The 17124-nt window shown below is 34.1% G+C and overlaps 1 protein-coding gene across 2 annotated transcripts in view; it reads left to right on the forward strand.

Annotated features, from left to right (window-relative positions):
- Positions 1-17124, forward strand: part of LOC122002413 (protein ENHANCED DISEASE RESISTANCE 2-like) — a 39529-nt gene that overhangs the window by 11067 nt on the left and 11338 nt on the right. For both annotated transcript variants that reach the window (XM_042557570.1, XM_042557569.1), the window contains exons 9-16: positions 402-502; positions 572-667; positions 2826-2890; positions 3333-3404; positions 6968-7135; positions 7398-7600; positions 7698-7758; positions 15868-16043. In XM_042557570.1, the coding sequence (XP_042413504.1) occupies positions 402-502; positions 572-667; positions 2826-2890; positions 3333-3404; positions 6968-7135; positions 7398-7600; positions 7698-7758; positions 15868-16043 (942 nt within the window). The remainder of the gene's footprint in view (positions 1-401; positions 503-571; positions 668-2825; positions 2891-3332; positions 3405-6967; positions 7136-7397; positions 7601-7697; positions 7759-15867; positions 16044-17124) is intronic.

The following is a 17124-nucleotide window of genomic DNA, read 5'->3' on the forward strand; positions in this document are numbered from 1 at the left end:
GGGATTATCACCCTGTTTGGAGGCTTTTCACCATCACATAGTGAGGTAATCACAATTTTTGAGGTGATAATCCTGAAAGCTTGGCTATTGCAACAAATCTGTGGCAGAGGTGAGAGCCCATAAATTCATCTGTGACAAAGGTGAAAGGACATCAGCAAACAACAAGGACCTGTGGCAGGGACAATGGATTCATAACTTTAGTAACTGTTGCAATCTAGGAATAAGAGCTTCTTGATTTTTGCATAAAACTTCTATCTTGAGTTCAAAACAAATTCTACATCTTTGACATTCAATTCTTTTGCTTTGAAGGAATCATTTTAATATAGAATTGACCAATAACTCTGAATGGACTAAACTTTGTTAACAGTGTCAGTAAACTTTGAAAATGGTTTAATAAGCAGGATGCAAAACGTTTGCTTCTAAAATCTGTCAGCATCATCGAAGCAAATGCAGATACCGTCTTTGAAGTTGTTCTCAACCTTGATAGGCACAAGAGATATGAGTAAGTATTTTTTTTCTTGTGCTTATTTCCTTGCCTTTGGAACACATTCTAAGAAACCACTATCTGCAGATGGGATACGTTGACAGGTGATCTTGAGCTATTGGATTCTGTGAACGGGCACAACGATGTTGTTTATGGAACTTATGAACCCACTCATCTTAATTGGTACAACTCCTAATTTTTGCAATTATCATGACATGTACACACTGCATGCCATAGTTGAGCTGCCAATATATATCTAACAGTTGTACTTTGCAGTCTTGTGCAAGATTAAATGAAGAAAATGGCTATTCAATTATGAGCTCGAAAAATCTTACTGTTCATGCAAATAGCTATTAAATGGATAAATTCTATTTACACATTATCTGACCACAAATAGTGGTCCAATAAGAAAAGTATAAGTAATCAACTACCGGTTAAGAGCATCGAGCTCATTCATATTCTGTATATCATCAAATGCAAATGGATTTAAATAATCTACTCGTGACCAGTTTGTACTTATTAAAAGTGGAAATTTCAATTCAAAAGTAGTTTTTATTCCTGCTGTATCTTAGTATTACAAATAGGTTGATTTCATTGGATTCTGGCTTATATTGATATAGAAAACTATGTTTTCTTGGCATGTCAACAACGCACATGATTTCTCATTTTGATAAATATATCAATAGAGGAAAGATTTAACATGATGTTTTCTGATAGTTGGGTGTTACACCTCATATATGTAATGCTCTAGCCTAACAATCTTTTAGTTATCAACAATGTGGGTCATCATTGTTGTTATTGTTGCTGTACTTATCCCAACAGTTTAGGGTGTTTTGGGGGTCAACTACATGAGTCTTATCTCTCTATTAAGCTCTATACACTACAGTATATATTTGCTACAATCTTTCAAGGGCAGATAGCATGTATATTTTTAATTCTCAGCTTGTCACAGAAACATAATTTGAGTCTTATTCAACAACTTAATAAAAGATCAACATTCTATTCTTTGGACAAAGTGTACTCAGATGAAGGGATTTGCATCAACAAAATCTAGTGATAAATTTTTAGAGATATTACATGCATGGTTAGAAAAATGGATACGTGCTATCATTATGAGATCAATAAGGGTATTGAATTTCTTAATGGGTAGGATATGGTTAGTGTGCATTTGATGAGTATGTGCGATGAGTAGTCTACCCATCACCATCCTTTGTCGATATAGAGTGGTTTCACTCCTATGATTAGGATTTTCTTCTACTTGATCTTTGTGGGATCCACTCCTACAGGGTTCTCCTCTCTCATCTCTTGTTGTTGATGTTCCTGCTCCTTTTGTCTCTTAGTTGGTGTATCTCCCCCTTTTTCCTTAGCAAAAAAAGGTACCTTTCTGTCTCCCCTTGTTGCATCCCTTGCCCCCCTCTCACAACTTTTTCTATCATCAAGCCATGAAGATTGGATACTAGACAACACACCCTCTTCCCTATGCCAAAGCACAACTAACATCACCAGTATCATTCTCACTCATGCCTGCATCTCTCTAGTTCTAAAACATGATAAGAGTCCCCCCTAGCTCTAATGATCTTCTTGCCGCCACCTTGCCCCATGAAATTTTCTAGTTCGCGCAACAAGTTGTATATTGATCAGTATTTATGTTCTAGCTTGAGGGGGAGTATTAGATTTAATAGTTATATTAGTTGTATTAAATGTGATACTTAGTCATTAGATACTATATTGGAGGTATATATGGATGCAATTATAATTTTGTTTACTTGAATAATATTGTGTTATTGTCATGGTTTGAAATCTCGTAACAGAAATGGTCTAAATGTATTGTTCCGATAAATTACCAAAACTTGATACCACTCAGCATCAGAGTTCAAAATATTGGTCGTGTTGTAGTTTCGGTCTTTGACCAGAAAGATATTGTTTCAGAATCGTGCCGACACTCCAATGCCGGATGTCGGTGATAGATTGGAGGTGGAAGGAGGAAGGAGGAATGAGATGAAGTAAAGGAAGGAGACATTATTTATGCTGAATGATATCGAGTTTTGGTAATTTACTAGAATGATATGTTTCGATCGTTTCATATGGCATGGTACAAGATTTAAAACCATGCTCGGCACTTCTTCAACTCCAATCCATTACCGGCATCATGCATCGAAACATCGACATAATACTAAAATAATATCGTTCCAGTCAAAGATAAATACTTTGGTATGACTCGAGATTTTGAACCTTGGTTATTTACACAAGTGATTTTAATGAATTTAATCTGCTTGAGTTTCTTTTACATAAAAAAGCCTTGCTCTTGTTGCCGTTGTTATCTTTTTGTCCTGTTTTTCAGGTGGCATTCAAAAAGGGACTTCATATTTTCTAGGCAGTGGTTTCGTGGACAAGATGGTTCATATAGTAAGTTTTACATTGATGGTTTGTGAAGCAATTTATTGTGCAATCCATCTTTCACTCATAGAAAGATTTAAATATACATTAGATGTCTTGGCAATTAACAATTATTAGCTTCTTAGAAGTTAACTGTAGGCCTGGTATTTCTAGAAAATGATCGTTGGAAGAAAATTATATTTGGTTTTTCTTGATTTATGCCAATGGTAAAACTGCAATACTTGTAGAAAAGTGTACTGTTTGCAATCACATTGTAGAAAACAGTAAAACACTTTGCCTAATCTTTACGTAATGCAAAAGTTTTCTGCTACACCTTTACAAGTGTAAGATCCTTATGGATGCCATGGTTTAATGGAATTATTAAGATAAATGGTTGATTAATTTCATTTTCTTTGTCTGGCAAGATATATTGTTTTAGGTACTCAATCATTGTTGTTTCAAAATATTTTAGCAATCTTGCAACTTCCTGCTTCCGACAAAAGACGACCTCCAAAATCTGGGTATCGGCGTACGAAAATCAATCGTAAGTGTTGCCTATCCTATATATATTACTCATGTTGACATTAGTTGTGTAATTGTCTCTATCAAGTTCAAATTGGGTAGCATTTTTTGGTTTTTCTATGCTTGACAGTTCTTTACATTTGTAGCAGTATCAAGTTATTCTTCACTTATTATTATTTGACTCGCTTCCAACCACTGTCTTATCAAATGCTAAGGTCGAATGAAATGGTATGTACTACCAATAGGAGAAATTAGTGCTTACAGGATTATTTTTATTAGAAAACCAATATACTAGTACCATTTTATGTTGCTTGATGGTAGGGTAACTGTCTTGTCCCATCTCAGGGTATGTTTAATTCATAATAATTTGAAAAGATTCCACAATACTACTTAGTTCATGATAAATGCAAGGTTTTAAATTTCAATTTTGCTCGGGCAATAACAGGTGAGACAAATTGATATTCTTATATCTGAAAAGCTAGTTGAAACATGATAACTTTGTGGGTGCCTCGATGCATGAATAGAACCACGGATTTTGGTGCCGAGCCATGCTGGTGGCATGAATAGAATTTACTATTTCGTCTGCTGATCAACATGCTATATGACTTTGACATGGTGGAATGACAACAAAGGGACAGAAAAGAGATCGAGAGAGAGAAAGGAGGAGATGGAAGGAGAGTAGTGTGGCGACAATGGAAAACAGGGAGGGAGAGGGAGAGGGAGAGTGGTAGGATAAGGAAGAAGTAGATGGAGTAATAGAGACAGGAAGCAGGCGGCGGGTGTTGATAATCAATCATGATTGCAGCAATGTGGCAGCAATTGGCTATGGTGGTGAATAGGCCTTCCTGCGAGAGGAATCAAGGGAAAAAATGGAATGCATGAGAGAGGAAGGAAAACATAATTAAATATACTACTAACTAGTTAAATATGATTGAACTAGATATCTTATATATATTAATTTGGTTCAATTTTAAATTCACAAAATAAATTTAAATCAAGCCTGATTTGAATCCACTTGATCCTAATCTCCATGTCTACTTGATGAACCCACCTAATCTTAAACAAACTTACACTCTCCCTCTAAAACTTAAAATATTGGTTCAATTTAGCTTAATTAGTATCTATTCTAAAAAATAATAATTTATAAACTTAAAAATTTAAATAGGCTAAAATTTAGTATCTAATATTAGCAAAGTTTTTTTTTAATATTACTTTTATGATGGTGAAAAATCATAGGAGCAAGTGATGAGAAAACTAGAATTTGATGGCACTTAGATTAAATAAAAATAATTTTATTTATTTTACTATTTTTTAATTTATTTTATAGAAACATCATTGAAGTTTTCTCAATGGTGGTGATTATAATAATAGATGTGCACTAAATGGATTAGATAATTTTTTTGAAAAAAAACTCTATCCAATTTAAATTAAAAGAAAAGAATTTGATTTTGTCGAAAAAATCTTGAATTTAAAATTTTCAAATTTGATTGAGTTAAATTCAAGTCAAATTTTGTATTTTCCATTTTTTAAAATTTATAAATTTAGTTTCAAAATTTAAAATCTAATTTCAGCCTATAATAAAATATCTTACATAAAAATTTTAAAATCCTATATCTTTATATTTTCATCCACGCCAGTAATTGTAGATACATGAAAAAAAAAAACAAATTAAAAACAAATGACATAATTTTAAATTATTTCACTTCATCAAGGTTACATAGGTTTTATCAAACAAAATACAAGAAACAAAATGATATTAATGCCCATTCTTGTTTTATTAAATGCTAAAGAATAAATTTCAAACACAATTACATAAAACATAGAGATATAGGTTTATTTATACAAAATTAAATTCTTAATAAAAGTATTTCACCTCTCAAATCGTTAAATCTAAAATTGCTCCAATCTTATAGAATTTGAAAGCCAAACATATCCCAATTTATAAAGGGGGTCTCATTTTTTTCGTTTCTCATTCCAATATTCTACTTGCAAAAATTGATTGGATTTTGTGTGAATCGTTATGAAACAAACAAAATATATAATTTGTAAATGACTAAAACTAAAAACTAATAATTTATTTGTTTTAAGCATATTTAATCTAAAGACTGAAGTGATTAAACAAATATAAATGCAAGAATAAGTATGGATAACCAATCTAAGTGAATAATTAATTATAATAAATAAATAATTATTATGATTAATAATTTAATTAAATAAGAATTGAATTCATACCAACATGACACAATACGATAATAAAACCTTCTAGTTACAACTAAAACTCTGGCTCGACTTGAAATTTTAAACTTTTAATCAAAGTTTAAAATCTCGAGCTGTGCCGAAATTTCGATTTTTAACTAGAACAATAGTGTTTTGGTAGCATGCCATTGTTTCAATGCATGATGCTGGTGATGGATCAGAAGTTGAAGGAGAAATAAGATGAAACATAAGAATGAGACATATGTCGAGTGGTATCAAGTTTTGGTAATTTACCCAAATGATATGTTTCGACCATTTCACCTGGTACGGTACAAGATTTCAAACCATGAATACCGGGTCATTCAAGAGATTGCCACAACCTTGAAGGTTGGGTGATTGATCATTGACAGTTGCTTATATGCAGGAGAGGGGAATTAAGGAGGGGCCACCAATGTGATGGTCATGCAGGGGGGAGCAATCAATGCAATTGCTGGTTGTGCAAGATAGGAGAAAGGCTATTGACTAGCTGCATAAGAAGGGGGTTGACTGCTAGAATGGTTGAGGCCGAGAAAGCAATACTAACAGGCTCAACGATGTGTGGTGGCAGGCCTTGCCTCACTTCTTGCTTAAAGAAAAGCTAGGAGGGGCTTGGCTCAACAATGCAAAGAGGGAGAGGGAAGGGAGGGGAGGAATTTGGAGGCAGAAGAATTCTCTCTGGCAATGGGCAGGCATCATTTAGATCACCATAGATGAGCGATCACATGGTTGCAGTCCCAAGTAGGGAGGTGTTATGGTGGTCAAGAATCATGGGTAGCATTCATCGTGGACGCTATGTAGTCCTCTTTATATAAATGAATGAAATAAGCCCTTTTTTTTTATTGCACTTGCAGATTGCATGTATTATTTGCAGTTCCTATGCAATCCTCTTTAAAGTTCACCTAAATATTTGGTTTTTAAAACCAATTTAAAAAACGATATTCATTTTATATTAAATCAATCCTCATGTTGGTTTTATGCTGGCCCATTCCCTCTGTCCACACTTGCTGTGAAATCACTTGTACCAAAATAGTTGTTTATTTAATAATAATAGCATAATTGTTTAAATGAAGTTTCTCATCACATTCAAATGAGATTGTATGACTGCACGAATGAATTCATGGGTGTTAGTATTAGATTGTAGAATGCTTTCAGTGTTAGGTGTTCTTGACTTGTCATGTCCTTTGCATTATTCCGACTTGCTAACTTAAATGACATTTTTCTTACGTTTGTTGACATTTAACAGATGTCGACTGAATAACTCCTTGATTTTATGTCTAACTTAATAGCTTCCATTTTGTTTATCTTTATTTAGAGTATATTTCCCAGGAATTGAAATAGCTATTTGTGCAGCTTCAACGTGGGAAATCAGAAGGCTAAAAACATCAAACTTTTCAACGGAAAAATGCCTTGTAACTCATATGCTGGAAGTCCAATATTATTCTTGGGGTGGATGGTGGAGAAAACAATTCTCGAACTTTGATAAAACCATTCCATATGCTTTGCTTTGTCAAGTAACAGGTTGGCTTCACTATTTTTTTGTGTGAAAATTGACATATTGCTATAATTTTATTCTTTATGGGTAGTTCTAAAGATGTGCTATTTCTGCTCATGCAACTAATCGGTACGAAGAAAATTCCTCATCCATTGAGTAGTAGCTTCTGAATTGCCTAGTGATATTGCATGTGGCATAATAATATTCTTTCAGTTTCTGAAAAATTGTACATAGATTTACTTATGAATTTTCTTACTTTGATACATATTTATTACTTCAACTTTTCAGGACTAAAGGAATACTTTGGAGCAAATCCTTCCCTAACAATAGATACTTCTTTGACAATTGTGGAACCAAAAGTATCTGATGCTTCAACTGCTGAAACTGAATTCAAGGATTCTGAGATGGCAGATGAATTTTTTGATGCAACTGCTAGTAGTGATTCCTTGGATGATGAAGATAGTGATGATGAGATCGAGATTTCTAAGGGGGTAATTAAAGAACAATTTTGCTTACATTACTTGCTTGCCTAGTGTTTAATCCTTCTAAATGACTAAAAACTTTTATCTGTCGTGTGATTTTCTTTAGGCTGGAAATCTGAAGCTGAAGAATGTGTCATGGGCAATCTTAGCTTTAAGGGGAAGCAAAGGTTAAGTTTACAACATAAGATAGTCATAATCAATTGCGCTTTAGATGTTCAGCTTAAGTGCTTAACTATATATTGTACTCAATTTATTGCAATGGGTTAATAACTAGGGTTAATTCACCTTGGCAGTCCCCTCCACCACTATATTATCTTATTATCATTTTTGTGAGTTTTATGTTAACAGGTAGACCTACCTACTTATAACCAGGTCCATAACGCTCCCCTCAAACTAGTTTTAAAGAATTATGAAACTTGAGGTTGCTACCAATACATTTAGTCAACAAATCTACTAATTTGATCATTTAAACTAAGAAATGCAGGTAGCGTCCACTTGTAGGGACAAGAGCCAAAAATGGAGGGTGAGGAAAAGGATGAATAGCTTGCCAGCATAGCGCTCACATTTTGCATTCACAGCACTCCTTTTCCACATGAGTCCTTTCTTTCATGCAGAACACTGCTGATCTAAAAAGGATTCTCCTTCAACATTGATCTCCATTGTGATTTCCTTCATACCTGTCATTTAAGCAGGATCCAACAGATCTCATTTCTGGCTCTATGTTATCTGCCCGACTGATTTGCCTTGTTGCAGTCTGCTCCAACCCACTGTGAGATCCAGCAGATTTAATCTGGAAGATTGTATATTCCATCAATTCAACAACCCAAGGAATCAACCTTCAATGCCAAAATGTCATTATTCAACCATATTGCTGCTTGTACTGCTTGCTCAGTCTATTGCTTCTTTAAATCTTTCATCCCATGACTATTACCATGGTGTTGCTTAATTGGAAGAATTATGCTTCATGGGATTTAGTGGCTTGGATTGTTGTGATTCTTTTGTCCACAACAGCCTCATGCAAGTGGATTAATGTCTAGTTATTCTCCTTTAGCATTTCATTCATCTCATCCTTATGGGCATTTTTTTGGCTTCTTCTCTTGTTATGGAATTTCAACATGAGCTGCGGATCTGTGTATAGGTGATGTCTCTTTGGCCTATGACATGATTGTTAATCTTTTCTAATTACACTAGGCAAGCACTGGTATCACCACTCACATTGGTTGATTCTAGATTTTTACAGTTGATTTTAGAGATTTTCCAAATTACTTCAGATGCTAAGGTTATGTAAGAGCACTTTAACAAGCTTCTCAATATGATATTCATTTAAACTATTCATCGTTAATTACAGCCAATCAACACTTAAATTTTTATAAGCTCTTCCATTCCATCCCAATTGGACATCTATAGATGTTGCAGGCTTCTACCATAGTCCCAAAATCCCTTAATCTAATGACTGATTAATTTGCTTTGGTGATTTAAATGTCATGTAGGGGAGCCTTGGTGCAACGGTAAAGTTGTTGCCGTATGACCTTGTGGTCATGGGTTCGGGTTGCGGAAACGATCTCTTGCAATGTAGGGTAAGACTGTATATAATAAACTCAATGTGATCCAATCGTTCCCCGAGCCCTAGCATTGGTAGGTGCTTTGAGCTGCCCTTTTTAGTGATTTAAATGCCATCTAGAGGATCTCATAACACTAGAGGAGGTTGTTAATTAGGTCGTGGCAAATGATTTAGTGGACAGGGGAAGTAAGTACTCATGCTGTCGGAAATTTATAATTTTAAGGACGTTTGCTACTCTATCCATGGGTACCCACCTAACCATCTTTTGTACAACGCATGTAACTTAGTTAGATGCTTGCTTCTCTTGTGGGTCCATCAACACATGTCTATTCTGGGCCTAGTTCAACTTTGTAATTTCTATCATATATTCACTCTTCTTTTAGAATTTCAAGTTGTTGTTTGTGCCTTAGCTAGTTAACACTATAGCCTATTGAAGTATGTTGATTGTCTACTTACCTCAAACATTTGGATTATTCCCCATTGATTATATATTTAGGGACCTCTAAACACCTTTCTGGTAACATCTCTTCCTTCTCACTCTTAAGCCATCACTATATGATGTATCAATGTTACAATAGTCTATAATATCACTCGTAGAATAAGAGCACTAAGAATGTTTCTCTTTCACCTTTATGTTTTTTTCCTTTATTTATATATTTGACTTTTTATTGAGTTTATTGTTTATTAGTAAACTCACTAAATAGTTGATAACATTTGATGTCACTTATATTTTCATTTAGATCCAAAGATGAGCAAAGCCATTGTTATTAGTCATGTCTCGTCGACCTCTAGATCATATGGGCACCTTTTTATTTATACCATTATGTTGTTTAGGATTTGAGTCATATCCTAAGAGTACCCACACCAGCTTCCCTATCCAAAATGCATAATTTAGGGTTAAAAAATTACTTTATTAAATTTAGATATCCACTTTTCACTACACCATGTATCAGTTTCCCTATTCTTTCTCTCTCCTCTATTATGTTTAGGGAATGGAATCCATTCCCTAAATTTAGAGAAGCACTATTCATAAATGTAAAATTTAGGGAATGGATAAGGTAGTTGATATAAAGGTTTTTTAGTTACCCTATCCAAAATTTAAGATAAAATCTTTGGATAGGGTAACTGATGTGGATGCTCTAAAGTTCTACTTTTGAATTAACAATGAGTATTTATGAATGAAATGGTGGTTTTTTTCAATGAAATTATGTTTTATTTTATTTTTTTTATCTTATCATCTTTCTATACTAAGGTTAAAACCTAGTTTGGAGTGCCTATTAAAGATTGTCACAATAATAATAAGCAATACTTTTTAATATTTCTAGTCAATTTATTCTAGCTCTAACTATTCACTAGTCTTCCTGTCCTCGACTCATGACTAATAACAAAATGGTGTTAAAGAAAGGGAAAGTTGACACTTAGTTGACACTCTTAGTGCTCTACTTCAACATATTTATATTCTTTTTCCCTTCTAGGTTAATGTGTTTCTTACCTATCTCATCCTCTTCTCTTCATGGCTGGTTCCCTCATAGTCCTCTTTCTTTGGGATGCTCTGTATGTTATTTCTCATGGCTATATGATTATACTTGCATTATTTATCTTTTATCTCTCAGATGAAATAAGTTATCTTAATTTATTGTCTTTTTTTTGTTACTCTTGTTTTTAGAAGAGTATTGTTGCTTCTCTATATAGTCACATTGTATTTATCTTGTCCTTTTGAGTTGACTCTCTCTTTTCTCTTTTCATCTCTCTTTTTAAATTTGTACATGTGGTGTTTCTTGTTCTTATTTTATTGACAATTGTATACCTCTTACCACAACTTACATCCTTAATGACCTACCTCTGTGGGACTATAACTAGTGGTTAGGATTTATGGTTTAGGGTTTTACTTCACACTCACTTTTATATTATTATCTTATATTTCATTGTTACTCAAATGTTCCACAATTGTATTCTCTTGCTAAAAGTGTGTTCGAGGCCCTTCTAGATCAAGTTAGTGATAAACCATATTCAACAAAATGGATACTCTCCACATTAATGATACTAGGAAGTTGGTTCCTCTTCCTCTAGGAAGTGTATTATAGCATGCAAGTGGGTTATTATTCATAAATGACTAAGGTTAAAGGTATCGTTCCATGTCAATTGGCATGAGCAAGAAACAACCCGACACCTATGAGTCTTTTGCAAGCCCTAAAGCGATACGAGGTCACAAGGAGAGTAGAATATCTTAACCAAATGCATACCTTAGCAACAAAAGGGGGTAGCAATACAACAACAACAACAACCAATCCTTTTCCCACTAGGTGGGGTCGGCTGTATGAATCCTTTTATGCTATTGAGTTCTATCTCCTATTATATCATCATCTATATTTAAATAAATTTTATCTTATTTTATTGTTGCTAACCAATTCTTTTTTGGTCTTCCTCTTCCTCGTTTGATATGCATGTTTATCATAGTTTCACATCGCCTAACTAGAGCATTTATTGGTCGTCTAAGTATATGTTCGTACTATCTTAAACATATCTCTCGGAGTTTTTCTTCAATAGATGCAACTCTGACTCTCTCTAATACTCTCATTTCTTATTTTGTCCATCCTCGTATATCCACACATCCACCTTAACATCCTCATCTCTGCAATTCTCATCTTCTGCTCATGTATTCGAGTCATAGCCCAACATTCAACTCCATATAACATAGCAGGTCTAACTGTGGTTTTATAGAACTTACCTTTAAGTTTAAGAGGTACTTTACGATCACATAAAACACTCGACGCTCCCCTCCATTTCACCCATCCTGCTTGTATTCTATGTAAGACATCTCTCTCAATCCCTTCATCGTTTTGCAAAAATAATCATAAATATTTAAATCTCTCGGTTCCGGGCAACTCGTCTTCTCCTATCTTAACAATTGTTTCATTACTTCTAATATTACTAAACTTAAATTCCATATATTCTGTCTTTAATCTACTAAGCTTAAAAACTTTCCCTTCTAGTGTTTCCTTCCAAGATTCTAGTTTAGCATTTACTCCTTCACGTGTTTCATCTACCAAAATAATATCATCTGCAAACAACATACACCACGGTACTGAGTTCATCCATAATTAGTGTAAAAGATAGGGACTTAGAGATAATCCTTGATGTAACCCTATCTTTATTGGAAATGCTTCATTACTCCGCTCAAGTCTTTACTCTGGTCGTTACATCCTCATACATATCCTTAATTAGTTCAATATATGTTACGCTAACACCTCTCTTTTCTAAAATTCTCCATATAATTTCTTTTGGAACTCTATCATAAGCTTTTTCTAAGTCAATGAATACCATGTGTAGATCTTGTTTTTTGTTTCCGATATTTTTCAATTAATTGTCTAAGAAGATGTATAGCTTTTATTGTCGACCTTCCGGGCATGAACCCAAATTGATTTTCTGTCACTGTGGTCTCCTTCCTTAATCTTTGTTCTATTACTTTTTCCCAAAGTTTCATAGTATAACTTATTAGTTTAATACCCCTATAGTTTGCACAATTTTGTACGTCTCCCTTGTTCTTATATAAGGGAACTAAGTACTTAATCAGGCATTTTTTTTCGTTTTCAATATCATGTTAAATAATTTTGTAAGTCATTCAATACCTTGTTTCCCTCAGCACTTCCATATCTCTATCGGAATATCGTCTAGTCCAACAACTTTTCCATTGTGCATCTCATTCAAAGTTTGTTTTACTTCTGAAGTTTGAATTCTATGATAAAAATTAAAATTTCTATGCTCATTTGACCTACTTAAATTACCTAAGTTAAGTTGGTCACCTAAACCTTCATTAAAAAGTTGATGAAAATACCTCTTCCACCGCTCTTTTATTTCTCCATCGTTTACTAATACCCTATTACATTCATCTTTAATACATTTTATTTGGCTAAGATCTCTTGTTTTCCTTTCTCTCACTTTAGCTATTCTATAAATGTCTCTTTCCCCTTCTTTTGTATCCAATTTTTGATATAATTGTTCAAAAATTTCATGTTTGGCTTCACTCACTACTTTCTTAGCTTCTTTCTTAGCTATTGTATATTTTTTTAAGTTTTCCTCGTTTTTACAAATATATAATTTCTTATAAGCTATTCGTTTTTCCTTCACTTTCTCTTGTACTTTCTCATTCCACCACCAAGATTCTTTACTTAGTGGTGCATGTCTCTTTGACTCACCGAGTACACTCTTAGCTACTATTTTCAACTTTGATACCATCTTATCCCATGTTGTATTAGAGTCACGCCCTTGTACTTCTACCTTCTCCTTAAATATATTTTGTTTCCCATCCTTTAACTTCCACCACTTAATTCTAGGAATCGTATATATTTTCTTTCTATTGATACTATGTTTGAAGCGTATATCCAACACTATTACCCTATGTTGGGTAGTTAAGCTTTTCTTCAGGGATGACTTTGCAATCTTTACAAATCTTTCTATCCTTCTTCCTAACCATAAGAAAGTCAATTTGCGATTTATTATTCCCACTTTTGAATGTGACAAATCTTCTCTTTTCGTAAAAAACGTATTAGCTAATATAAGGTCATATGCTATAGCAAAATCTAATATAGTTTTCCATTCCTCGTTCCAAGCCCATAACTCTCATGTACTCTCTCATATTCCTCATTTTTCACTCCGACATGTCCATTTAAATCACCTCATATTAAAATCATTTCATTTGGTGGAATATTTTGTAATATTTCATCTTAAGTCCTCCCAAAACCTTTATTTGGTAACTTCATCTAATCCTACCTGTGGTGCATATACGCTAATTATGTTCATAGTTTCTTTCGCCACTATTATCTTAAGGACTATAATTCTATCTCCTTTTCTAACTACTCCTACAACTTCATCCTTTAACAAACTATCTACAATAATACCTACTCTATTTCTTGCTTTACTCTTTCCAGTGTACCATAACTTAAAACCCGAGTTCTCTATCATCTTTGCCTTCTTGCTTGTCCATTTTGTCTCTTGTACACACAAAATACTAATTCTTCTCCTAATCATCATATCTACTACCTCCATTGATTTACCAATGAGAGTTCCTATGTTCCATGTTCCAAATCTTAGATTATTAGTTTTCCTATCATATTTGTTCTTATCCAACCTATGGTGTGAGAACTCTTGCCTATTTAACACTACACTCAAGTTCTCATATTTAGCACTACACCCAAGTTCTGGAGATGTAGCGGTCCTTGCCGAGACGTTATAGTCGGACCCTGCAACGCGTTCCTTCCGGGGAACAACCTAGCATTAGCACAATAGTTTAATGGATCAATTCATTGAATATTTGTCATAGTTTTGACGCTGGCTGGGCCTCCTCCTTTATCCGGGCTTGGGACCGGCCATGACAGGTCGTCATGGGCGGAGTTGGTAGCAGTACGAATATATCAATATATATGTACTGATATACATTACATGTATTCTTCATATATTAATATTATATTAGGATCACAGATATATGTTATATATTTATATACTTATATAAATATATATACTGTTATATTATATACATATATATACCTATTATATAACTGAAATTGTATTCACGCTATTATTTTGGATAAAACCTGAAACTTTGGCACAAATCAAGATTTTAAACCTTACTATAGACAAGTTAAAACTCATCTAGTGGTTAAGGAAGACGCTTATAGACTATGTTGGCACAGTAGAACATATGGTTGTCTCATTCTCATCTTGAAAATTGTTGGCTACTGATTTTCTCTATTACTCAGGCTCAATTCATTCTCCGCCCATGTTAGCATGACACAACAAGGCATGGGTAAAAGTATGAAAGATGAGTGCAACTTAATTTAATGAGGAAGATGAAGCAATATTGTAGGATATTTGCCTTCATCAGAGGAAGCTGGCTAGTGATGATGTACCTTGGCATTGGGTGCATAGAGAAGAGGGTTGCAAAAGGGTTGCACCACATGCCAGGATATGTGCAGGGAGTGCAAGGCACTGATTCACGTTGTGGATGTCACACAAAAGCTCTCACATGGATGCAAGGGTGATAATGTTGTCATGTTTCATGTGGATGTTGTTGGCTCACGATGCACAGTAAAGATTCAAGCAAACTGCTTGCTGCTGGAGTCACAGACATTCTTTTCATGCTGGGGATCTGTTCAAAGAATTTCTTGCAAATTGGAAAGATCAACACCCTAAGTCACAAAGAGGAGGATGGGGCCTATGTATCTTGGTGGTTATAATACCATACTACACACAATGACTGTAGAAGTTATTACGGTTATCTAGGTAGTCCTCTCTACATATATTCATATTCAATTAGGGTTATTGCGCACCCTAAAGTTCTTATTTACACATAAATCTCTAATATATTTACTAGAAGGTCCCTAACTCTTTCTTAGGTATTGTTCCAATTCCTTGTGAGCATCTAGTACACACTCAAGTCAAACACTGGTCTGTTGGCTTGTGATCAATAGATACCAAGGAGGATATGGTACATTGAGCTCATGAAATTATGTGCCAATATTATCATCCATGGAAAACATTATTCTGCTATCATGCTAGTCCACAACTCCTGCTGTTTTTATATATATTTAACATATGACCAACAAATGTATTTTTTTCATAATTTATGCAGAGTTTTATTGGAGAGAAATTAGTGCTGGTGTATTTATATATATTTGACATTTAACCAGCAATGTTTTTTTATCATATATGCACACAGGTTTATTGGAGAGAAGTGAATTAGATGCCAACTGTCCATCTGTTACTATTGACCCAAGACAATTTCATGGATCCATGGTGCAAGGTAAAGCGCAGACAGACAGCAATTGCTGGAGCTCTCCAAATGGACATGGTTTCATGATAAGAGGGAAGAACTATTTAAAAGATTACTCTAAGGTCTTTCTTTCTTCATGTTTATATTCCTAGAAATATATACCTTTTTCTAAGCAATAGTGTAGTAGAACCTTGAAGCAGACCTAATGGATAATGGAAAATGAATATTTGCTTATTTTCTTTCTTCCGAATGCATTGAACCCTGCTCATTTATGCTTCTATATATTTTTTTCTTTTGCGCATCACGGATCAAACTTCCATGATTAATAAATTGCTGACTTTTGTATCTCCAAATTCTTCAACCTCAATCATACATCTCCTGATGGATCTAAACTATTTTGTCTTAATATGTGGATATAATTCTGACAATATGTGATTTGTAGATTCTATTTCATTTCTGCGAATAATCTCTTTCCATATCTCTGTACTACCCTTGAGTTAATGTTTTGCCATGCTCTGACCCTTGTGGAGATTTTTCTATATTTCTAGTTCACCCTTCCAACAATCTGTATAGATATTTAATTTTTGATATTAGTACAATGGATCCTTCCCGAGAGGCCGAGACCCTGCATAGAGGGAGCTTCGTGCATCGGGCTGCCCTTTTTAGTATTGCCCACTTCTTTTCAATCTTGTGAAAATAGAGAAAAACCCACTTAACTGACTTAGCAACCTTATTCTCTATTTCCCAAGCTCTTAAACTAGCCTTCCTATACATATTTCAGCCAACAATCTGCCACTGACATCTCATGCCAAATAATGACACCCTTATTGATCATTCCTAGAACTTTTAAAAAATAAGGTACTGAGCATCTAAATTTATATCTGTTAGATACGTGGCATCTTGTCCAAGTAATAGGTGATCAATGACCTTTTCTACAATGCTTGGCAATTACTTATTAATGGGCATAATATATAAAGTTAAGAATTGCATTCGTTTCAGATCCTAGATTAATTGCTTATTTGCAAAGATATAATGCATGCATTCTACTTCCCATGGTTCATGGATATCATTTTAGTGGTAAAAGTTTTGCCACTGTTAGCATATTTGATTTGCTTTTCTGATGCTGAATGTATATACATACACTAGAATCTTCATGATTCATAGTATTTATCTCTTCTATTTACTTCTGTGTTTCAGTGCCTC

This window comes from Zingiber officinale, chromosome 7A, assembly GCF_018446385.1.
Source record: "Zingiber officinale cultivar Zhangliang chromosome 7A, Zo_v1.1, whole genome shotgun sequence".
Classification (NCBI taxonomy): Eukaryota; Viridiplantae; Streptophyta; class Magnoliopsida; order Zingiberales; family Zingiberaceae; genus Zingiber; species Zingiber officinale.